This window comes from Rosa rugosa, chromosome 4 (genome assembly GCF_958449725.1).
Source record: "Rosa rugosa chromosome 4, drRosRugo1.1, whole genome shotgun sequence".
NCBI classification, from domain to species: Eukaryota; Viridiplantae; Streptophyta; class Magnoliopsida; order Rosales; family Rosaceae; genus Rosa; species Rosa rugosa.
This window is the reverse complement of record NC_084823.1, coordinates 33,541,418-33,566,158: the sequence shown is the minus strand read 5'-3', so window position 1 is coordinate 33,566,158 and position 24,741 is coordinate 33,541,418. Positions and strand designations below refer to the sequence as shown.

At 36.8% G+C, this 24,741-nt stretch overlaps 1 protein-coding gene and 1 long non-coding RNA gene across 2 annotated transcripts; both read right to left on the bottom strand.

Moving 5' to 3' along the window:
• Positions 1 to 1,919: 1,919 nt before the first annotated feature.
• LOC133745673 (DEAD-box ATP-dependent RNA helicase 5) lies at positions 1,920 to 8,662 on the bottom strand. The gene is made up of 13 exons (XM_062173788.1): positions 8,079 to 8,662; positions 7,871 to 7,995; positions 7,050 to 7,157; positions 6,527 to 6,607; positions 5,586 to 5,664; positions 4,742 to 4,827; positions 4,608 to 4,664; positions 4,464 to 4,531; positions 3,932 to 4,000; positions 3,714 to 3,807; positions 2,537 to 2,701; positions 2,340 to 2,432; positions 1,920 to 2,244 (listed from the first exon to the last, which is right to left on the bottom strand). Exons 1-13 carry the CDS (start codon positions 8,560 to 8,562, stop codon positions 2,149 to 2,151), a joined length of 1,605 nt encoding a protein of 534 aa, XP_062029772.1. The 5' UTR covers positions 8,563 to 8,662; the 3' UTR covers positions 1,920 to 2,148.
• An 11,513-nt stretch (positions 8,663 to 20,175) lies between these two features.
• LOC133707394 (uncharacterized) lies at positions 20,176 to 23,707 on the bottom strand. Its single transcript, XR_009845099.1, has 2 exons — positions 23,519 to 23,707; positions 20,176 to 20,546 (listed from the first exon to the last, which is right to left on the bottom strand). It is a non-coding gene; the product is annotated as an uncharacterized LOC133707394 (long non-coding RNA).
• Between the last annotated feature and the right edge of the window lie 1,034 nt (positions 23,708 to 24,741).

The window sequence follows — 24,741 nt, the reverse complement described above, 5'->3', positions numbered from 1 at the left end:
TAAATCTCTCTCCTTCAATCTTCGAGAAGCCTAGACGCATCCATCTTGCAATCGATTATGGGGAGAAGGAACCTGCAAAACAGAAAAATACTCTGACGCCCAAGTAAATATCAATTCGAGAAGAATATAAAATGAAATTAAAGAAATTAGATTGATACTTGTTACCCTTCTTTTTCCTCCCCCCTTTTCTCCATAAGCTTGTCCATTTATAGTCATTGATTCCTTGATCCTTACTTCATGGTTCTTGGCCCTCACTCTACGTTGGTAGTGGGAGTAGTAGTGTTTGCACGTTCTCCACCACCTGATCCCTTTTTACTGTCTTTCACTTTAGCAAGTTGTTAGTCACTTTTGAGCTTTGATCAGTGGGCTTGGTTTAATGGGTGGGAGCCCAAAGCCTTGGTAAAATTTTGGCTTTGGGCTCCCACCCATTAAACCATGCCCACTGATCAAAGCCCCGAATCAATGCCTGTAACGATGGATTTGATTATTGGAATTTGCACAAAGAACCCCGAATCGATGGAGAGGGCGATGGCGGTTCCTGAGTCGATGAATCATATTCATGATCACATGGCTAAATTGATGGCGGATCCGAACTTCGCTGGAATCAAGGAGTACTGGCATATGATATCAACGACCGAGTTTGCTGGGCATTGGTCTCTTGATATAATGGAACTGGAGTCACTGGTGGAGAATATGTTTCAGGTTATAAGCCATATGAGTGATAGTGATATGACCGAGTTTTTATGCATGGTTAAGTGTGCACTTGACAGCTTTGTATCCGAGAGTAATTCGGCAGAACAATAAGACCCTGCATTATGTGCTTCAAGGCCTGTAAGTGGAAATATACTCGCATATGGAGCAAAAGTTTGTAGTATAAACATGTTACTAGTATTTGTACATAGACAAGTAATGTATTTTCAAAAACAAAAAAGAAACATATAATCTTTGTGTCATATAGATGTGAACGGAGAAAGAGCGTAGAAATGATATTCTTTTTTTTTTTTCTTTTTTTTGGCTAGAAAATCACTGCTCTCGACTCGAATGACCAAACCAATCGAAGGTATTATGGTCTTTACCCCTAAAATGCACCATGAGCATGACATGAGCATCTGTTTAACAAATTCTGACTGCAAAAGAGACGGGAGTTTAAGAGAGAATTTACAGCTGTGTTGAAGGAAACTAGGATGTTGAGCGACTGAACTATGGACTGGACCGAAATGAGTGCAAGTGCTGGAAGGAAGCAGTAGATAATGAGGGAGAAGGAAGCGACAAGGTATACATTCCAACATTGAGGTATGCTATCCTTGGTAGAAATTTCAGTTTGGAGCTTGCAATCAGTGAGTTTGACTGGGGCAGAGTCCCCCGAAAGACATCTCTCTTCATTCAGTTACTGGATCGTACATCCGGCCAATGCTTTGGCAGTCTTATCATCAGACCAGCAAGAAATGACACCGCTTGCCTCTGCTACTGTCAAGCATCAAGAAGCTGATGAGAAAATGTGAGATACCCTGTATCCATTTGTCAATGACATATAATCAGCAAGAGGACGACCTTGGAGTTTTGTCAGTTTGACAGTCTAATAAGAAATTGAGTTCCAGAATCTTTTTTTGCATTCTTGATCATTAGACCATCTAGTAAGTTATGCAGTATGTTTAGTAATCCGTGACTAGGAAACCATATACATAATTCTTAAGTTCAACAAGCAAGATTAAATACAAACTCCTCTTTGAAAGAAATGAATGTCATGAGCGCAAAAGGTGCAAATAGAAAAGAAAAAGAAATTTTAGAAAGGAACATACACTGTCTAAACTCAACAGGTTCCAAGAGTGAGCAACGCAGAATGTTGCTCGCCAAGTGATTGCTATAAATAACCAGATCATATTATCAAATCTAGTACATGTTCAACAGATACAGGAATATGCAAGAAGCCAGTAAAAGGATACGCTTATGATCATTAATTTAAAAAACCATAATCAAAAATACTTATTCAGCATCTATGAATTGAACTGTAGTATACATCAGAAAATAAAAGGAAAAAAGAAAGGAAAGTAAACAAAAACAAAAATATATTACATAGAAATCGGTTTCTAACCAACTCTATCTCTCACTTGTTCCCTATTTAAGAATGGTTTCGGGTTGTAATCTGAGTTAGTCTTCATCATCAGAGTCAGCGAATGTGATCTTTTTAGCCTTTGGAGCATCGGCAGAAATTTCTCTGAAGTGAGCCCCATAAAGTTTGGATTCCTGTATTTCAATTCCAAAAGGAATACATGATTATAATTTATGCAGTAAAAATACCACTAAAAGAAGGAAGAAAATTAAAGAGCACAAATACATACCTTTTTCTTTACATGAGTGCCAAACTTCAACAAGTCAGCTGGCACATTTTGCCCAGCTTCTCTGAGAACATTGACCAGCTCCCCAGCAAGTCCCTGAAATAGTCCCATCAATACATGAAAGCTCATAATAAATAATAGCTTGACAATCTTTCTACAAAAATAACATAACAATTTATAATTAATATATGTAGTGTTACCTTGTTGTGATGTGTGAAAAAGGTATGAGCAACACCCTTCTTACCGGCCCGTCCAGTGCGCCCAATTCTGTGGACATAATCCTCGGTAGTGAGTGGAAAACTATAGTTAATCACTACCTCAACATCTGGGATATCTAATCCTCGAGCAGCCACATCAGTAGCAATCTGCAAGTATATGTTTTAGATAAGATCCACGGCTGTTCAGCATGTTACAAAATAGCTATAGAAAGTTTATTATGATCTCTCCAAACAAACAGATCCTTCCGAATAAACTAACCACAAGTTGCTCTCTAAAATAATCTTACAGATTTAATGATCAACACCCCCTGTACACTAACATCTCAAACATTTTTTCTTTATATAAATATGAAAATACCAATGAAATCATTGAGTGCATCACTACCGTCCCAAGCTTCCACTACAATAATATCCCCTTATTTTGCCTTTACACTCACTTTCCTTATTCTCTGTTTGTTCAAATAGGTTCACAAAGGTTGAGATATGATTCAGAGTCCCCTTCAAAAGAAGGATTCCCTGATACATGCGGGGCTCACCCCAGTGTTCCAATTATCCAAACTGGTCCAATTTTTAGGTTCTCTCTAGGAAAAAGTAAAAATTAAAAAATAAAACAACAACCAGATGGAAATGATTTAGCCATCTAATTCTGATAAAATAAATAGACATGATCAACAATTCAAGAATATAACAAGGACTAAACAGATCAGTTTGGCTGACTTTTATGTAATGAAAGATCTTTGAAGGGAGACCTAAAAATAGACGGTTTGGATCATTGAGGCACACTGCAAGTGAGACCAACAATGCGCTCCCTTTCGTTTTTGTTTAACTTAATTATAAAACTGAGATTGCTACCAGAACCAAAACTGTCATTAGAATTTGTATCTTAACGGATGTTACATCCTGTTGCCAATAATAAGATAAAGCAAGGTATCATTTTTCTTTTGGCTGAATGAAGCAAGACTGCTATAAATTAGGAAACTGAATTTCGATGAGTGAACTTCCATCAAATTGTTGGGTGTGAGATTATCAAGCATAGAAAACTTGATGTTATAGATAGACAATTTCAAGCTGAAACTTGACCATGGGTAGAGTAGTGCCATCGGCCCAGTTGGCATCTTTCAAGTGCTAAAAGAAAACAGATCACTTGTCTACAACATACCATCAAGGGACAGCTTCCCTGCTTAAATAGAGATAGTGCCTGTGTGCGCTGATTTTGTGCTTTATCACCATGTATAGAACAGACCTTCCAACCCCTGGAAACAGCAATCCATAATACCATCAGTAGCTTTCTTGTTTTACTTTCAGCAGCTTATAGCAAAGCCAGAATTGTTAATATGCATGTTAAATTAATTTATATATGAATGACCAGGAGCTTACCCTCTTTGCAGCATATTTTCAACACGAGTAGCTTCCATTTTGTACAAGACAAACACCAAAACTCTGTTTCTGGACATAGTAAAACCTCAGTATTAGCAGCATTTAGCACCATCATATATAAAATACATCATCAATAAAGCAAAAAAGTATGAATGGAGATCTACTGTATGACATAAACATTGAATATATACAAGTAAACAAAGTGGAATCCATCCAGCCACACAAAGATAGCATTAACTTGCAGATTACTTACTGAAATTACAATTTTTTTTAGAAAAAAAAAATATATATTGAAATTGCAAATTACATATTGCATTTGTAATTGTTGAAATTACAACTGCAAAGTGCAACTTCTTAAAAGATAAAGACAGGCACGTGAACTTTGGAACTCTAAAACTCCCAAGATAATGCCAAGAGTCAGCATCTTCCAAGAAACATACACTGGTACAGCATTAGGTTAAAATAATCCTATAGGGTTTTGCTGAGGGACAGCTCAAATAAAAATAATAGAAAATAGTGTATCAATTCATACCCTTTGGATTTGTGGTATTTTTCTAGCAAAGCAACCAAACGTGCATCGCGAGATCGATCATCCAAGACCTATGAAAGTGAAAAGGATGTTAATTATGTCCACGTGTATATGATTAACATTTAAATTGAGGTTGAGAAGTTTTACCTCGACTATCTGCAGGACATCATGGTTGGCAGCTAAATCCTCTGAACCAACAACCACCTGAAACAATCTTATTAGTTTCCATATGATGTGTATAAGATACTGTGTCCAAGGTCATGAGATTTCAGAAATCACACCTTAACTGGATTAGGATCCATGAACTCCTGAGCTAACTGATGAACTGATGGAGGCCATGTCGCACTGAACATTACCATTTGGCGAGCTGCAGAGTCAAGAGAAGTCTATCACTAAGATGAAAAAGCCTAATAAAATTAAGAATTGGAGGCCCAACATCCAATATATTTGGAGCAAACATAAGTACATTCACAAGTCCTTATTTGAGGTCTAGAGTTTAAATTGGATGTCTTATGAAGTCGAGAGATGTCTATCACTAGAATGAAAAAGCCTAAGAAAATTAAGAATTGGAAGCATTCAATATATATGGAGCAAACATAAGTACGTTCACATAAGTCCTTATTTGAGGTTTAGAGTTTAAATTGGATGTGTTCTCCATGATCATCATGTCATGACTCAATCTACTCTTGGTACTCCTCTTATGTAACACGTGAGAACAGGCTGGGGGTAAAAGGCATTGCTTCTCATTTCACAATTGGAACAGTACCACTTTTATTCATATAATTATTGACGTTGTAGCATTTTTCCCCAATTATCTATGGGTTGAGAAGAACTACAAATAACCAAATCATTAGATCATTAAATCTCTTGTAACTGAGAAGACTAACGTTTAATCCCCCAAAACCAGAGAACCAAAGCATATAACCTAAACCTTGACGGGAGCAACTGGAAAAGAAAATCAAGCTTTGATTTGGATGGCCAATACAGTACTGGAAAAAGGAATTACAGAGTGGGGCGCTAAATTCTACAACTTGTTTATGAAGACTGCAAATGAAAACTACAAAAAAGAAAAGAAAAAATGAAAAAGATATTACTCCAGAAAACTATTGGTAAAGTATAACTTACCCGAGCATGTCTGTCCCAGTATATAGCGGACTTCAGGTTCAAATCCCATGTCAAGCATTCTATCTGCTTCATCAAGGACCTACAGAATCTTATTGGTCAAAAGATTTGGCATCCAAACTAAAGTTGACAAAAAAAAATCTTATCAAGAAGCAACACAAAAATTTTCAGATACAATGTACTGCCTCCTATCATAAAACTATGATGTCCTAGTTTTATTACATTCTAGAAGCTCTTAGCAAAAAATTATACGGACCCAGATGGGGTTTGGAACGATATTGCAGTCACAAGCAAAGCATTTTCAAGAATGGTCCTCAATCTAGATGCCAAGATGAAAACTAGAAAAAATTTGCGGAAATCCATTCCCATCATGACTAACTCTTCTAATAGTGGCACCATTTCATTCCAAATCATGTTCACAGTCATACTCCACACCTACAATGTGAAGGCTTTCATACTAAACTTATACAGGGAACCTATTCATTTCACTAGACTTCTAGCAGAATGCACTAGTAGAGTCAGTTAATTCCTGATGCTGCAAGGAGCCGATTAAAAAGACTGTAACACACCTACCTAAAGACATAGATAAGATTCCTATCAATCCAAGAACTTATCATTATGCTTTGTTCTAAGATGGAACAGTTGCGGAATAACTATGATCATCTCTGGATCTTCCCTACCAAAAGACACTGCCACCATTCCAAGATAGCTGAAATGAATTCTTTTACTGGACAATTGACAGCCATTTCAAAACTTGGCTCCCTTCTAAAGAGACTCATGCGCAATTATGAAATCGAATTCAATTACACCCAATCCAGAAACATTAGTCACCATAAGAAAAGGGATAGGCATATGATTGAAGTAATATGATGCAGCTCCTAAATGTGAAAACCAAGACATGATAATTAAGAAACAAGTCACACCAGGGTTTTCTGTATACTTACCGCAAAAGATACTTCCTTAAGGCAACACAAACCCATTTCAATGAGATCCTTCAAACGACCAGGTGTTCCAATAACGATGTCCTAGAACACACAGAAAAGTTTATGAAAACCAATATAAGAAAATGAACTGTGGAACCAAAGTGTACAATATGATTGTTCCAGAATACATAGATGCATACAAGCAGAAAAAATTCAAGCTTTGAGAACATCAAGTACAGGACCAAGCACTGGTAAAATGAACCCTCCCTCATTGGCAACAATTAACTAGTTCAAGCTCACTAAACTAAAATGTCATAGAGGTTCACTAATGATGCACACAGAAAAAGAGACCAAGTTTACAGTTAAAATTCTGATCCAAGGGCCCAACCCAGTCATCATGGCAGGCTTCTCAGTTGCAAGGTTACTAACCCATTACAGTGCCAATTGTAGAACAATGTGAAACTTGAATAGAAGAAGAGGAAGAAAGAGACGCAGCATAAAATCAATTCTAAATTGTGAGATATTTAAAAGAAAAATATCTTACCACACCAGATTTCAGAGAAGATATTTGAGGTCCTTTAGATGTTCCCCCATACAAACAAACTGATTCCACACCACAAGGTTTCCCAGCCTCAACCAGTACATCTGAAATCTGCCACCAGAAGATAAGATGGTGATTACTTAACTCTTTCACAGAAATACGCTTCAAATAATGCAATGAACAGAACAAACACCCAAGCAGAAGGTTAAAAAGGAATATATGCAAGAATAACAAAAGTATCAGTACAACCGACACATTAAGAAATCAACTTCACTCTATTAATTGTAGGATACACATTGATGTGTGACGTATAAGAACAACATGAGAACCCACTCATGCCAAAGATTTTTTTGTATACTTAAAAAACACTTCCTGTCATTAACATAAATGGATCTGCATGTTTTTCAAGAAACCTACATATGCCATTTTCATGGATTTTGTAAATTATGGTTCTTTTACAATCAACTGATGGGGTTGATGCCAATGTTATTTAATAGGTACACAAGAAATCATTGGGTGCTCGTGAATTCATGTCTAGAGTTTTGGAGGATGCCATGATAGACACCACCCGACTCTGGTGAGACTTGAGATCTCATTCCTATTGGTTCTTAATAAGCAACAACCGGAAATAAAGGGTTATCTTCTTCGTTCTATTTTCTAGTAAAAACTGATGCATGCACTATTGTAATGTAGATGTCTGCATATACCAAAACATGTAAAAATCACTGTGTGTGACCTGCATTCTCTGTTTGATACAGAAACGTAAAAACAACAAGCCAACAACAGTTCCGAAAAAAACACATCTTGAGTCTAGAAAAACATACTTGTTGAGCTAGCTCTCTTGTAGGTGCGAGCACAAGACAGAGAGGATATCTCCCCCTCGAAAACTTACCATTCCTCTTATTCAACACCTGATTAATAGCTGGTATCCCAAACGCCAAAGTTTTACCTGCACAGAATCGAAAGCTTTAAACTTTAACCACTAAAAAACTCAAACTTCAAAACCCCAAATCCCAAATCACAATAACTTACCTGACCCAGTTTTCGCAATTCCAATAAAATCACGACCGTCCAACAAGAAAGGCCACGCCCGGGACTGAATCGGAGACGGTTTCTGGAAATTCACACAGCACTGTAAAACCTCACTGGGAAGCTTCGACTCCGCAAACGAATCCAACGGCTTGTATTTGGCTTCATCAGCATCTTTCCCAGTAACCATCACAACCGCGTCGGTGGAATTACTCTCTTCCACGTCTCCATTTCTCTCCGGCTCCTCCTCATTGTTTACGCTCTCTTTCGATTTCTTCTGCTTCTTCTTCTTCTTTTTAGAATCTGAATTTACTTCCTCCAACTTTCGCTTAGGAGGACTGAGTTGGTCATCTTCTTCTTCTTCTTCGTCTCTGTGTTTGTTTTTGTGCTTCTTTTTCTTCTTCTCGGCTTTGGCTTCGCGGTGGTTCGTGGCTTCCTGGGCTTCTGGGTCGCTGAGAGTTGAGGGGTCTTTGAGCTTCCGACCCATTGTTGAAGCCGAAGTGAGGTGGGAGCTAATGGCTCTGGGGAAGAAAAGCGAACAGAGGCTGAAGGTTTGGGAAAGAAGAATGGCGGGTTTATTCTAGGGTTTTGGCCTCTCCTTATGTGTGACTTTGTGTTAAAATTACGAATGTGTCATTGTGATTTGTAAGAGTAGACGGTAAATTACATTTTCTTTAGGCTGTTTTCTTACGGTAAAAAGCGTTGGATTGTCTTGAATTTTTTTTTTTTTTTTTTTTAATACAGGCAATATTAGGACTAGCTCCTTTCCTTTAATCGGAATTTTATTCACAAAAATAAATGTATGCGGGATTGGAGAAACAAGGCCAACGTCTTTTCCTTAACAAATTTCAAAATAAAGGAATTTAAACCAAAGTAAAAACAAACCCTGCGATTAAGTAGTGTTCGAGTCCCATCAAGAGTGGGAAGGAATGAGGTTAAAAAAAAAAGGCTGAAATTAAGTACATTGATAGTAAATTGTATATGTAAAATCCCTGCTAAAAGTCTCAGAAATGAAAACTGGTAAAGAATCTCATCAAAAACTACCATCATGATTAGCAGCATAATGAGTGAGACTATCTCATGTGCCTTCTTCTTTTGGAATTGTACAATCCCATCCAAAAATTGTGCAACCCAATCAAAAAAAAATCGAAACTAAAAGTCCCAAAAACACTAAAGGGAAGACAATTCTCCACGATCGTCGATAATGAAATGACCAATGTTTGCTAGAGCACTCGCTATAAAGTTTGGTTCCCATAAAATGTGACATAAGCAAATTGAGTTGAAAAACAAGGGCAGATGTGTGGTGTCTTGGATAGCGGTTTTGAGTCTCTATGTAACACCACTTGTACCATTGATGCAGTTGATGATTAACTGAGAATCTCCTTCAACAAGGATATCTAGGAACCTTTATTTTTGTCCTTGATTAGGCCATTGAGACTTTAGCAATTGAAACACTCGTCCTACTCTCCGAACTCCAACAATGATAAGATTGTCATTACAGTCTCTTATTATGAAGCCAGAAGTTATCGCACTAGTATTTTGAATAACAGGATCATATTAGATCTTGAATTTATTTTAATAAAAAGAGGGTACCACATAATGATGCTCGAAGGTTTAGACTGCTGAAACATATATAGATTAAAAAGCACATAAACTCGAGAAATAGCAACCACCTTCATTATGATTGTATAAGCATAACATCTTTCTTGTCTTAAAATAATGTCATTCTTTGCAAGCCAAATTTGCCAACAAAATTTGAGAATAGAGAACAAGCTATGAGGACCAGAGCAATTCTTAAGGATATTTTTTAAGTTAACAGTAAAGTTGTTTTTATAGATTAATTCTTAGATTCAGGCAAGGCATCCACACTTTAAACTTTGTTATATCTTTAGAAAAAGTTATAAAAAAATGTGTAACATCAACGGTGCCCGGTCTGACTTGGATCAATTTGCTGACATGGTGCAGGGATTCGGGCTAAATCTGTTTCCATATGAGATGGAAGCATTTCTTCAAAGCCTGAGAAATAATTTACTATCTGTTGAATGGAGGAGCAACAATGCAAAATTTTCCTCTGCTCATCCACTATTCAAGAGCGTAGCAAAGAAATTAAAGTACAGAGAAGATCTCTATTACACGGTGCATAAGCTGAAAAAGAAAGACTTGCGCATGTATGCTCGAGTGAAAATAGAATTGCATGCAAGATTACCTCCATATGATTGGGTAAAAACAGTTGAATCTTGGAGGATGATAATCATTTCAAGAAAACTTTGACCTTCTCTACATACGATTCAACAAATTCTCTGTCTTTTTGCAAATATGGTCATAATTTCAAAGTTCACATGCACGAAACCATAGACGAGGAAGCGGTAGAGGATGGGTTGAACCTTATCTATCATAGATACCTTGCTACTATACATGAAGTTTCGATGTAAGAATTTAAATACATAAAACCAAGATCTAGAACTTACATGATCTCACAACACTAACCATAAGGCGGAAAACATTAACTACATACCTTGTTCCATTTGAGCAATATGTAGTATACCAAGACGCAGCGGTTCGGCGAAGTTGTCAATCCAAAGGAAATGGTTTCTCTCTCAGCCCTTGCACCTCAAACTCTCATACGTGTTTTGAGTACTTTATGTGTGTACATAAGATGGAATTGTGCACTGGTTATATCAGGTGAGAGAGGACCAATTTCAGTCAATGACTTAAGTGATTTCCATCCATCATGGAAATAGATATAGAAAATTCCCTCTGATTGATCAATTAGGATCCATCAATTAATCTATCAAATCATATATGGAATATACACCATAAGCACCAATTATTTCATATGATCCACAATTAAAGGAGTAAATTCTTACATTCTCCCACTTGGATCGTGTGATAGAAAATTGGTGGTTTAATAGACGAACATTAGGCGCGCAATACAATCGATTGAATCCATACTTTCATATGATCATCGTACACACCATTGCAAGCACCCTACTAAAGTAAGTCATGGCGGTCATACATCAAATTGAAATAATCCCTTCCATGTACTATATCCTTAGTAAACTACAAGCAGTAGCCAATAAGTCAGAGGTCTCTTAATGGTCCAACCATCATATCTCTAACATTTAGAGACGTTCCTATTGTCATTCATCCAGACTCATACATGTACATTCAATGGAAAACAGGAAATTTATTAATCAGAAACATATTCATTATAGAGCTCAGAGTGTAGCAAAAATAGAACAATCATTCTACAGACAAAATTTTGAACAGTCATGGGTTATGACAAAGACCCATTCTTTCAGCATGCTCAATGAATGCCTTTGGTCCTAACCCTTTTGTAAGTGGGTCTGCAATCATGAGTTTTGTTCCTATGTTAACAATAGACACTCTTTGTTTCTGAACATCCTCCTTCATGGCAAGGTATTCTAGATCAATTCGTTTAGCACCTTGAGAATACCTATCATTTTTGGAGAAGAAAACAGCTGCGGTGTTGTCACAATGAATTCTCAGCGGCCTATATAGCAATATCGTCGACAACACTAAGCCCTGAGATAAAATTCCGCAACCACAATGCATGAGTAGCGGCCTCAAAGACTGCCACAAACTCAGCTTGCATGGTAGATGTAGTGATACAAGTTTGCTTTGCACTTCTCCATGAAACTGCCCCTCCAGCTAGTAGGAACAAGTAACCAGAAGTTGATTTTCCAGTATCAAGACAACCACCAAGATCAGAGTTTGAATAACCAACTACCTCAAGGTTATCAGATCTCCTATATGTGAGCATATAGTCCTTTGTTCCTTGTAGATACCTCATCACCTTCTTTGTAGCTTTCCAATGATCCATTCCTGGATTGCTTTGGTATCTTCCTAACATCCCAACCGCAAAACTGATGTCTGGTCTTGTACAAGTTTGTGCATAAACCAAACTTCCTACAGCGGATGCATAAGGAATTCTTTCCATGCCTTTCCGCTCCAATTCATTTAGTGGGCATTGCTTAAGGCTAAACTTGTCCCCTTTCTGAATTGGAGCAATGCTTGGTGAACATTTTTCCATTCCAAATCTCTCTAGAACTCTCTCAATATATGCTTTCTAAGACAACCCCAACAGCCCACGTGATCTATCTCAAAATATTTCAATTCCAATCACGTAGGATGCCTCACCCATATCTTTCATTTCAAATTTCTTAGAGAGAAAATTCTTGGTTTCATGTAACAAACCAAGATCACTACTAGCAAGCAAAATATCATCAACATATAAAATCAGAAATATAAACTTACTCCCACTTACCTTCAGGTATATACATCGATCAACAATGTTTTCCTTAAAACCGAAGGAGACAACAATATCATTAAACTTGAGATACCATTGTCGGGAAGCTTGTTTAAGTCCATATATCGATTTCTTTAATTTATAGACCATGTGTTCCTTTCCTTCTGATGAGAAGCCTTCAGGTTGATTCATATAGACTTCCTCCTCTAAGTTCCCATTTAGAAAAGCCGTTTTCACATCCATTTGATGTAACTCTAAATCAAAATTAGCTACAAGTGCCATAATAATTATGAGAGAGTCCTTCTTAGAAACAGGAGAGAAGGTTTCTTTGTAATCAATGCCTTCTTTTTTAGTGAAACCTTTGGCTACAAGTCTGGCTTTATGTCATTCTATGTTGCCATTAGAGTCGCGTTTGGTTTTGAAAACCCATTTACACCCAACTCTTTTACATTCTTCAGGCAACTCAATGAGTTCCCAAACTTTGTTTTGGTCCATTGATTTCAGTTCATCATTCATAGCATCAATCCATTTCTCAGAATTCTCACACTGAATGGCTTATGAATAAGAAACCGGATCCTTACTTAACCCAATGTCAAATTCAGATTCTTGCAAGTATACCACATAATCATTCGAAATAGCAGGTCTTCTATTTCTTTGAGACCGTCTTACTCCTATTTCTTGTGGTTCTTGTGCTACAAGTTCATTGTCAATGATTTCATTATGTAGGTTTTGGTCATTCATTTCTTGATCATTCACTACTTCCTGATCGTTCATTTCTTGATCCTTTATTCCATGATCATTCATTTCTTGACCATTCATTTCTTGACCATTCATTTCTTGATTATTTAGTTGTTGTTCATTGTCGTTAGGCTGTACAACAACTAGAGGAACAACACTTCTTTGAGAAGATATAGGTGCAGAAAACTGCATCCTAACTTCTTGAATAATCACTTCCCTCTTTTCACTCCCACTAATTTCACCATTTTCAATGAATCTAGCATTTCCAGCTTCAACAATTCTTGTACTATGGTCAGGACAATAAAACATATATCCTTTAGACTTTTCTGGGTAACCAATGAAGTAACCACTTTTTGTTTTAAAGTCTAATTTCTTTTCTTGTGGATTATAGAGCTTAACCTTTGCAGGACATCCCCAAACATGTAGGTGCCTTAAACTAGGTTTCCTTCCCATCCACAGTTCAAAAGGAGTCTTTGGAATTGCCTTACTAGGAACTCTATTCAGTAAGTATACAGCGGTTCTTAAAGCATGCATCCACAATGATATAGGTAATGTTGAATTACTCAACATACTTCTAACCATATCCATAAGAGTACGATTACGCCTTTCAGCAACACCATTCTGCTGTGGCGTTCCTGGCATAGTGTACTGAGCACAAATGCCATGCTTTTCAAGGAACTTAGCAAAAGGACCAGGATGTTGTCCTGACTCATCATACCTTCCATAGAATTCACCACCTCTATCTGATCTTACAATTTTCACTTTTCTATCTAACTGTCTCTCAACTTCAGTGATGAATACCTCAAGGGCATTTACAGATTGCGATTTTTCATTCAATAGATAGATATAACCATAACGTGAAAAATCATCTATAAAGGTGATAAAATATTTTTCTCCACTAAAAGATGGAACATCAAAAGGTCCACAAATGTCTGTGTGAATAATTTCAAGAAGCTTAGAACTTCTTGTGGCACCTTTCTTTGTGTGTTTGGTTTGCTTTCCCTTTATGTAATCCACACAAACACCCAAATCAGTAAAATCTAGGTTGGGAAGAACCTCATTCTTTACCAATCTCTCCATTCTTTCTCTGGATATATGACCCAGCCTTTTGTGCCACAAGAAAGAGGAAGATTCATCTATCAAGCTACGTTTAGTTCCAACCTTAGGATGCAGGGTTAAAAGTGTTTCAGCAAAAAGACCATCAAGCTTAATTTTATACAACCCATCAATCAAAATACCAGAACCACAAAAGATTTATTCTTAAACAAACTCAAACTTTTATTACCAATATTGAAAGTAAAACCATCAAGATCAAGTTTGGAAACAGAAATTAAATTCCGAGAACAAGTCGGAACATAAAGAGTTTGAAACAAATCCAAATAATGGCCGGTATCTAAAATCAAACGAAAAGTTCCAATGGCTTCAACTGGTGCTTTCATCCGATTCCCCATATAGATTAAATTTGGATTTAGGTTTTGGGTTGTAAGGAATCCCTGCATCGAATTAGAAACATGAACAGTAGCATCTGAGTCAGCCCACAAAGTATTATAAGGAACTTCAGCTAAATTTGATTCGAATAATACATAAGCCAAAGGCTTACCTTTCTTTTCGAACCATATGCATGCCTTACGTTTTGGACAATCATACTGATAATGTCCATCCTTTCTACAGAAATGACATTTGTCCTTCAGTCCCTTATTAGGAGCCTGAGTAGCATCAGCAGGTCCATTGTTCTTTGGTGGTCCTTTCTTAGCACCCTTTCCAGGTTTTCTGCCAAATTTTCTTTCAGCTCCATGACCTACAAGATGAATGGAATTTTGTACTTGTTGCTTAAGTCTTCCTTCCTCTTGAACAAGCATACTGGACAATTCATTAACATTCCACTTATCCTTAATAGTGTTATAGTTAATCTGAAATGCTTCATACTGAGGAGGCAAGGAGTTCAAAATAAATTGAACAAGAAAGAACTCATCCACATTCATTCCCAAGGCTTTCAACTTTGCTGCCAGATTAGTCATTTCAAAAACATGCTCATGCATGCTTCTCCTACCATCAAATTTCTTGGTGGTAAGTTCAGCCATTAATGTCCCTGCAAGAGACTTGTCAGCACTCTTGAAACGATCCTCAATGTTCTTCAAGAATTCCTTAGCAATTTTAGCTTTTGGAAGTGTAGTCTTTATGTTGTTTGCTATAGTCATTCGCATCAGCATAATGCTCAGTCTATTTGACTTTTTCCAAGCCTTATGGAAAGCCTTTTCTTCATCAGTGCTTTCATTAGTTAGAGCAGCAGGTTTCTCGGTTTGGAGTGACGAATCCAGATCCAGAACACCTAAGTGAAACTGAACTACTTGTTCACACCATTCCGAGAAATTCAGTCCATTAAGCACTGGAATAGACAAAGCATGCGAATGAAGCGAAACATGAGCTGCAACACAATAATACAAGGGCTCACAACATTAATTCTTTGAGTCACTAAACACGTATAAACAGTAAGTATATCAACACAATACTCCTTTGGGTAGTTATCATGCAGATAATTAACTAAAAATGATGCATTTATTGTCATTTGAGCAATGAGTATATTCCTAATCAGACAAGCTTGTAATCTTTGGATCTCCAAAACTAATCTAACAGGATATATATCAAAAAACTCAATTCTATTCATTAATCATATGAATGGTTAATCTACCTTTGGGTGATTCTTAAATTCTTATGAATAATGAAAATCAATATGCTTATGAGTAAACCTTAAAACTTTACAAGGCAATTTTTCATTTCATATGCATCAATATCATAAGCAATTGATAATCATCTAAGATGAAGACCACGGAGTGAGAACAGCTGGTCATGGTGCTCAAGAGAAGACCCGATATGGGAGGAGGACTAGAGGTGCAACTGATGTTCAAAGTACCCCATCTGATGTTTCTTCAATTGCCTTAAGTTTTGACTCTATCAGTTTAGGCACATAGCGCAGTGGGATCTCAAATGAATCTCATGAAGGCAACAATCAATTTGGTTATGATGCTTATGGATATAATCAATATGGAGAAGTATATGATCAGTCATCCAGTTGGGTTCATCCTTATTATCCCCTTATAGGGGAAACAGTCGGTAGCTCTAAAGAGATCTATAACTATTATGTTCATCACTACAATTCGCACTATATGGGTCATATGTCTTGGTCTGATTATTGCATTTTCGTAGACCAGCGAGCGGCTTTTCAACCGCTTAGAGTCTCTTTTTGGATGTAGATGAAGTTGGCATTCATATGTATTTATATGTAATTCTAAATTTCTAATAAATTGACTTTTTTCAAAAACGACATTTTGTTATCCTGTATTCCCGATATATCCCCGATATTTCCGATATCTCCCTTTTTCAAAGTACCGATAGATATGAAGATACCAATATTTAAAACCTTGGTGGTGACCATAAATGACCTTCCATGTAATTGCCTCTTAATTATATTACTATTCTTACGCAACTTGGAACATGACTTTGTAAAAAATCATAAACTATAAGTCATCACCAGAAATGATCTTCCATGTAGTTGCCTCTAAATTATATTAAGAGTTAATTACTGGTTACTCCCTATACTTATAGGGTTTCGTCGTTTCAGTCCCTGACGTTCGAATTTCACCTAAAAACTCCTCAAACTCTCAATTTCTTAACAATTAGTCCTTGCCGTCAAGCTCCGTCCAAATTAACCGTTAAAGTGCTGACGTGGCATCCATTTCACTTCAAAATGTCTATTTTACCCTCAATTGTTTTTTTTTTTTTTTTTAACTCTCTCTCTCTCTCTCTTTCCTTTTTACCTCCTCTTCTTCCTCCAGGCTGTCTTTCCTCCTCTCTCTCTCTCTCAAACCCAGACGCTGCAACAACAACAACCTGACTCGAAAGCTCGACCCGCCGACGATTGTCTCTCCCGAGAACTCCTGGTGCTGTCCTGCCTCAAAACCAATCCCGACCCATTCCCGCCGCAGCGGACTACCCATTCCAGAAACGATCAGAGCTCTCGACCCGTTTCTGCTTGTCGACGACCCGAAGCCACGACCCGGACAAAGTTCCTCCGTCCGGCCACCTCTCCAAGCCGGACCACCGGCATTCTTCTCGTCTCATCATCGCCGACGTGCCTATGGTGATGGATCATCCATGCACAGTTCATTGAAGGGAGATTCGAAGCTCAGAAGGTGTGAAGCTCTTCCGGCAATTTCTGATTTTCCGGCGACTCCGGCCACCATCTGGGTTGTCTGAGGTACGAAACGAAATCCTCTCGAAGATTTCTGCATCTGTGTATAATTAGTTTTCAATTTTGGTTCGGTTTGATGGACTGATGTTTTGGGTGTCTTCGGCCTCGTTGGCGTTGCCGTGCATGGCGGCGAATTCTGGAACATCTGGGTTTTGTTTTTGATGATGGTTCTCGTCCTAGAACACTAATCGGTGCTTGGTCCAGTTAATCTCACGATTTGGGCAGTGGAAGAGTAGCCGAGTTATTGATTTCTGGTTAGGATGCTTCTGCTCGGAGTTTGTGTTTCAAATCGAAGGTAAATTAAAGTACTGCTTGGCTTTCATTTAGTATTAAGGTCAGTTGGGTTATGTTTGGAAATTTTGAGGATCATGAGAGTGTTTGAAATTCTGGTTGTTCATGTTGATGCTTACTGTAATTTGTGTTATGAGATTGAGGAATTGGACTTGGTTTCAATCTTGGATAACTAGTTATAACATGGAGAATTGAGAAATTGAGTTGTTATGATTTTGAGAAGCATAGTTGATGTACTGTTGTACTGATTGGAATGGAACCAAAGTACTTCAGAAGCACTTTAGATCCACCAAAACAGCGTCGCGCCGCCGCCGCCGAGGACTACCCACATGGGAGGTCCTTAACATTAGTTTAGGGAAGAGAGAGAGAGAGAACAGAGAGAGAGAGAGCGAAGAGAGAGCCTGGAAGAAGACGAGGTAAAAAAGGAAAAATGTAATTGAGGGTAAAATAGACATTTTGAAGTGAAATGGATGCCACGTCAGCAATTTAACGGTTAATTTGGACGGAGCTTGACGGCAGGGACTAATTGTTAAGAAATTGAGAGTTTGAGGAGTTTTTAGGTGAAATTCGAACGTCAGAGACTGAAACGACGAAACCCTATAAGTATAGGGAGTAACCAGTAATTAACTCTTATATTAATCTTCTTACACGACTTTGTACAAAATCATAAAACCGATCAAATGAAGTCGTCACCATAAATGACCTTTCATGTAATTTCCTCTAAATTATATTACAATTCTTGCGCAACTTGGAACATGACTTTAAATCATAAAACCAATCAAATGAAGTCGTCCCGGCATATTTTTTTTTTTTAACTTTAGTGTTTGTCTTTTGTTATTGGGAGCTCCTATTCATACTTCTTAAATTGATATTTGAACTTCTTCTTCTAAAATTTGCACAAGACCTCCAATCTTACCCTTTTTTGTATCCACACAATTTTTTCCCATTCACCTTGTAAGCTTGGATACTCTTATGAACACGTACATAATATCCTCATCTTGGTTTCTTAATACCATTTACCTTGTAAGTTTGGATACTCTGATGAACCTCTTTCTATTTCTTAATAAATCGTGCAATTTAAAATTAGCACATGAGTACTATTATCAAAATCAATTTTCCTAAACCCAAAACAAGCTATAGCAACATAGTCTACTCTAGCAATATATATATATATATAAAATGCAAAGAAACCAAGATAACAATTGACGTCACCTCCATGAAGTGAAGCAATTAAGTAAAACCGAAAACAAAAAGAATAGGCAATAAAAATTGTTTTCCGATCATTATTTTCTCGATTCTTCTTTTTTATATTTTTTGTCCTTTTTTTCATTTAGCAATCTTTAATATTCTACCTTAATCAAAGTTGCCCAATAATTATGGCCGCAAGAGAATGAGGGAGGGGGAAGGATGGAGAAGAGAATGTGCAGATTTTATTTAATATTTTGGGCTAAATACTGGTTACTACCCTGTGGTTTGGGTCCAAAATCAATTCAGTCTATGAACTTCCAATTTCATCAAAAACACCCTTACACTATCAAACCTTATCTAATAGGTCATTCCGTCAATCCTAGGGATGGCAATGGGGAGGGTAGGGTAAGGGGATTAAATTACCATCCCCATACCCGACTTCATTCCCCATCCCCATCCCCTTACCCGCCCCAATCCCCGTTATAAGATACTGGGGATTCCCCGTCCCCGTCCCCATTGGGGATTAGGTCCATGTACCCGCCCCAATCCCCGTTAATAATATTACTAATTTATTATATAAAAATTCATACAAATAATTATGGATTGTAAAATATGAAGTTAAAATCAAACATCAAAATAAAATAAATTTTTTATTTCAATCAAGGAAAATTGACATGTTGATAAAGATCTTTTATTAAAAGAATCTCCATTTTTTTGAACATATTTATTAACATAATTTAAATATTGACAAAAATATAAAATTTACATAAATATTTATTTATAAATAATATCAATATATATATATATATATATATATATATATATATTTCAGATAATTCTTATTGGGTGGGTATGGGGATGGGGATCAAAATACCATCCCCGCCCCGTACCCGATTTCAGAATTCGAATACTGGGGATCCCCATCCCCGTTACCCAATTTCCCCCGAATTTCTCCCTGTTAGGGTCGAATACCCGATGAATACCCTACCCGATGGGGATTTTTGCCATCCATCTCAATCCTCTGTCAAATGGAGACGTCAAACAGTTGACGTGGCATGCCAACTCAGCAGCAGTGGGGCCCACTTAAGAGGAGAAAATTCCAAAATTGTCCTTGGCTCTTTTTTCACCCAGATTTCAGCCAAACTCCAATAAATTTTAAATTTTCCCACCAAAACTTGTACACAAAAAAAAAACTAACTCTATTTGAAATCTCCTCCATCTTGGAGTCTTACCATCAAACATAATGAGTTTTTATTTATTTATTTTTTTTAGACCTTTTCTAGTATGAACAACTTTGCAAAATTCACAACTTCGAGAGGAACACCATTCATTCCGAAAGTAGTAATTTCTTATACATTTGGAAGTATAACAAAAATGAAACTTTCTTAAAATTCCAAAAGACTTAGTAGCCAAATGTTTACAACATTTCAAATAGCTCTAATCATTTTAACAAAAAATTAGAGCAAACAACCAAGCATCACAAAACGAGGTTGCACAAAAGATGTTAGCGCTTGCTAATGAAACATTGTAGTTCCACCTATTTTCTCCCTTGCTTCGAATTCTGCCTGATCCTCAAAGATGATCTGGAAGGTGTTGGAGCTTGCTCCTTTGATGCTTTAGTTGATGTCGAAGGCAATGTGCTTGTTGAGGTAGATGTGGCAGCAACTTTGGTAGACTTAAAAGTTGTGGTATTTGCTCCTTGTCTCCTCAATGCCTTCAATTCAGCCATCTTCTTCTACGCTCACACAAATAATGACAAAAAACATATGCCTCAGACCACTTATTCATCAACACATATGTACATACCAAAATTTGAGCTTTCGGACCAATTTATCAAGACATAAATACCAAAAAAACAGAACATGGCCCTTAATATCAAGCTTATTCATCAACAGATAAATACAAAAGCAGGGAACATGTTATCAAAATCAGAAACAGAATCAGAAATTAGAAACATTATAATATGAAACTTATGATCAAAATTAGAAACAATATCATCTAAATATGTGGTTTTGATATTTATTTCTTTTTGACAACCACTTCTAACATTGCATATTCAAGGAAATTCAGTCAGCGGTCACTTGTATATCATCCCAGGGCGGTAAAGAGAGCTCAAAAAATCATCAGGAAACAAAAAGAAATTTTTTCATTATAAGATATCTGTAAGCAGATTCTGGAAAAGGCTAAGAAGGTCATAAAATCCAACAAGTATTCATTACATTGAAATATAGTGATCTGCCAACAAGACTTGCAAGACCAGAAGTAATTGATAATAACCAAGTAACAGAGGTTTGGTACTCTGCATCTGAACAAGTTCAGAAACTTTCTTCCTCCAAATATTTCAATTCTAAAAATGGTCTTTGACAAGGGGTTTAAGAAGTGAGACGCTCAATAAGACATTACAGTAAGGTACAGACAAATAAATGAATTTCAGTAATTACAGTATCAATAGCCATAGACCAAAAACTCAACCAAAAGTTGACAATTAATGAGATATAGAAGTCCGTGGAAATAACAAATATTGAAAATAGTGATGCAGCAGCTAATATTTTAAAGCTATGAGATTATGTTATATTAGGCTGGATTATGCCTATAAACATTAATAATGAAAATCTTAGGTTGGTGCCCAGAATTGAAATAAACAAACACAATCAAACATATCCCATAGTTGCGTTTTTACATGGCATGATCATTAACATAGGATTAGAATGATTCTAGGCAGATGATTTACAAGACTTATCAAATGGAAAGCATATACTTTCAATATTTTTGGGATACGTACACAACTAATATTTCCTAACCAGTCAAACTCTCATGCTCTGTATATTATGAACCATGAATAATAACCAGCTAGTACAATACTTACAAAAGTGGAAAAAATTTAACTAAGGGTGATTAGTGTATACATTTGAAGAAGTTCCATTATCACATCATGCAAATTCTGACCTCCTTGGTTTATATATTAGCTCACTGACCCAAGAAATTAGAAAAAAACGGTGAATTCTTGTTAGTACATGTTAGTACAACATGTGTTGTTGGCATTCCATTAACCACGTACAAAAGTATTCATAAGCCATGTGATGATCTTAATTATATATTTCTATGTGCTCTGCTTTGAGATGGTGACTTTTGCTTTTTAGGCATGCACATCGAAGTCTACACATGTTTGCTGTCCATGCAGGTTGTGCGCTGTGATCTTCTGGTGATTTGTTAGTATTAACATATTGGCAAGGAGAGGCAATATCCCATTGAGATGGATCCGGGTGAGGAAGAAAATCTTGGAGAGGTAATTAATATCCCATTGAGATGGATCCGGGTGAGGAAGAAAATCTTGGAGAGGTAATTAATATCCCCTTGAGATGGATCCGAGTGAAGAAGAAAAGTGAAAGCAACCATATCTTTTCCTTGCTGCCCACTTAATTCAATCATGGAGACCTTGCTGTCGTAAATGAAAAGGGAAGGACATGGCAGCTAGGTTCTCCATCTTTCTATCATGGAAATCTTGCTGTTAAAGAAAAGGTTTCGATCTAGCCTTGCTGTTAATCTTAATATCCACTCAGTGCAATCATGAAGACCTTGCTGTCAAAGATAGAAGTAGGGAGCAAGTGCATCTGGACCTCGTGGTCTTACTCCAACCGAGCTGAAGAAACTTGGTTATTGTTCCTCCTATATATATAGGAGTTCTGTGGTTTTTGAGGTGGGGTGTCTGAGTTCAAAGTTCAAGAGATTAAGTTAGTCATGAGTATATTTCATTCTTGATATTCTCTTGTATTAAACACCGATGAGTTCAGTTGAGAAAATCAACTATGTTTGAGTTTTCAAGACCGATGTTTTCAAGACAAGTGGAGCACATTTAGAAGCTGTAGACAAATTACTGAGAGGTAGTTCAACTGGCTAAAAGAGTTTAGCTAGAGATAACCGAGTCCAGAGTTATCCGAGAGGTTGTAAGTGTACCTTGTATTTTGTTTACTATTTTATAGTGTGTGCTTAAGCACTTGGCCTGAGGCCCGCAGTTGTTTACCTCACTTTTGAGGGTTTTACTGCGTAAACATTTTCCTGTGTTCTTTACTTTTCTGTTATTTATTCTTATGCTTGCATATGGTAAATGCTTTATACTGTTGGTTAGGGATAGATAGGCTTTTCCAATCCCTCAACAACGTCCAGGAAAATTGATTGCAAATAATTGTTAATTGCCTATTCACACCCCCCCCCCCTCTAGGCCATTCTAGTACTTTCAATTCTGCTACTTTTATTTTGGAATATCTACTAGTCCTCCATAAACTTAGGAGCCCGCAGACCTGACATAGCCCAAAACAATCTAAGAAGACATTGATTCATATATGAGTTCACAAACCTCAGAAAGTAAATAAATATCTAGAATTTTGATTAAGTTCTAATGCTATCTACAGAGATTGAATATCAAATCCCAACAGATGCACTATATACAAACAAAAGTAACCAGAACACTTTAGATTCACACAATCGTTAAATTAGATGGGAGACCCAATATCGAAATTTTTGAGACCTAATTTCAAACCCGAAACCCTTTAATCCCAATTTAGAAAATTTGAAACCCTAAACTCAAATCCCTTTTTTTCCCAATTTTGAAATTTCGGAACCCCAATTTCAAACCCTAAACCCAAAATATTTTAATCCCAATTTAGAAGATTTGAAATCCTAGTACAAAACCTTAAATCCCAAACTCACCGTAATGAGGGATTTCATCTCCACCCTTCATTTTTATGGGTATCCAAACATCGAGCTCGTTGCTGGCCATGTTGAAACCTTCTCTGGCTCAAGACAAGCGAATGTCTTCGCGCCTTCAATCAGGCTACTCGATCTTTTGGGTGTCCCACAGTTTCAAAACAAGAGAGTTAGAATTCTGGGTTTCTTAAATTTTTTATTTTTTTATTTTATTGATTTGGGACTGTTTTAGGAGGAAGGTCGCGTAATAGGGTTTCTTGCCGTAATATGGGTTAAAAAAAAAGAGCCAGGGATAACATTGGAATTTTACCCTCTAAGTGGGCTGCTGCTGAGTTGGCATGCCACGTCGGCTGTTTAACGTCTTCATTTAACGGAGGATTGACGGAATGACCTATTTGACGAGATTTGATAGTGCATGGGTGTTTTTGATGAAATTAGAAGTTCAGGGACTGAATTGATTTTGAACCCAAACCACAGGGTAGTAACAAGTATTTAGCCCTAATCTTTTTTATTTTTCATTTTGTTTAGTATTTTATAAGGGCAAAGTTGGATTTAAAAACTTCCAAAAATTGTTGAAGGTTTAAATATCAATTTAGGAGGTATGAATAGAACTCTCCTTGTTGTTATTATTTTAATTTTTTTCTTGGGTGGGTGGGTGTGAATAATACATTTGATAGTAGCCCTTGAGGCTTGAAGTGGTTGAGCAATCACAGTTAGGATTATATGCTTAATTTATAAACTTTTTTTTCTTTTGGCCAAGAATTTTATAAACAACTTGGAACTTAAAAATTGAAGGACGGTGTGAAAGGTGTTCAGGCCACATATATTTATAGAATTTGTGTAAGTTACTGTAAGTATATATAATTAAAGTCCTTGGTTTATGCACAGGTCCAAGTAATCCTGCAAACAGACATGACACATTGTTCCAAATTTGATCATATATCTGCATTAATGTAAGTATATATAATTAAAGTCCTTGGTTTATGCACAGGTCCAAGTAATCCTGCAAACAGACATGACACATTGTTCCAAATTTGATCATATATCTGCATTAATGTAAGACTACAAGGGAAGAATGACTCATCAACCGCGTAATTTGAAACTAATTCAAAGATGTGCATTTATTTTTAAGTTCGTCTTCAGAAGACTAAATAAGCCTAACCGATATGTAACCTGGATCGATCTTAGATTTCATTATCTATGATATCTATTATAATATATAATAT

What these genes read in the sequence shown, in the direction of transcription:
- LOC133745673 (XM_062173788.1), bottom strand. Translation starts at nt 8,562, where the DNA reads ATGGGTCGGAAGCTCAAAGACCCCTCAACTCTCAGCGACCCAGAAGCC. An exon ending in CTTCTCTGAAATCTGGTGTG is followed by an intron (nt 6,608 to 7,049) that starts GTAAGATATTTT and finishes TGTGTGTTCTAG; the next exon opens with GACATCGTTATTGGAACACC. An exon ending in AAATACCACAAATCCAAAGG is followed by an intron (nt 4,001 to 4,463) that starts GTATGAATTGAT and finishes TACTATGTCCAG; the next exon opens with AAACAGAGTTTTGGTGTTTG.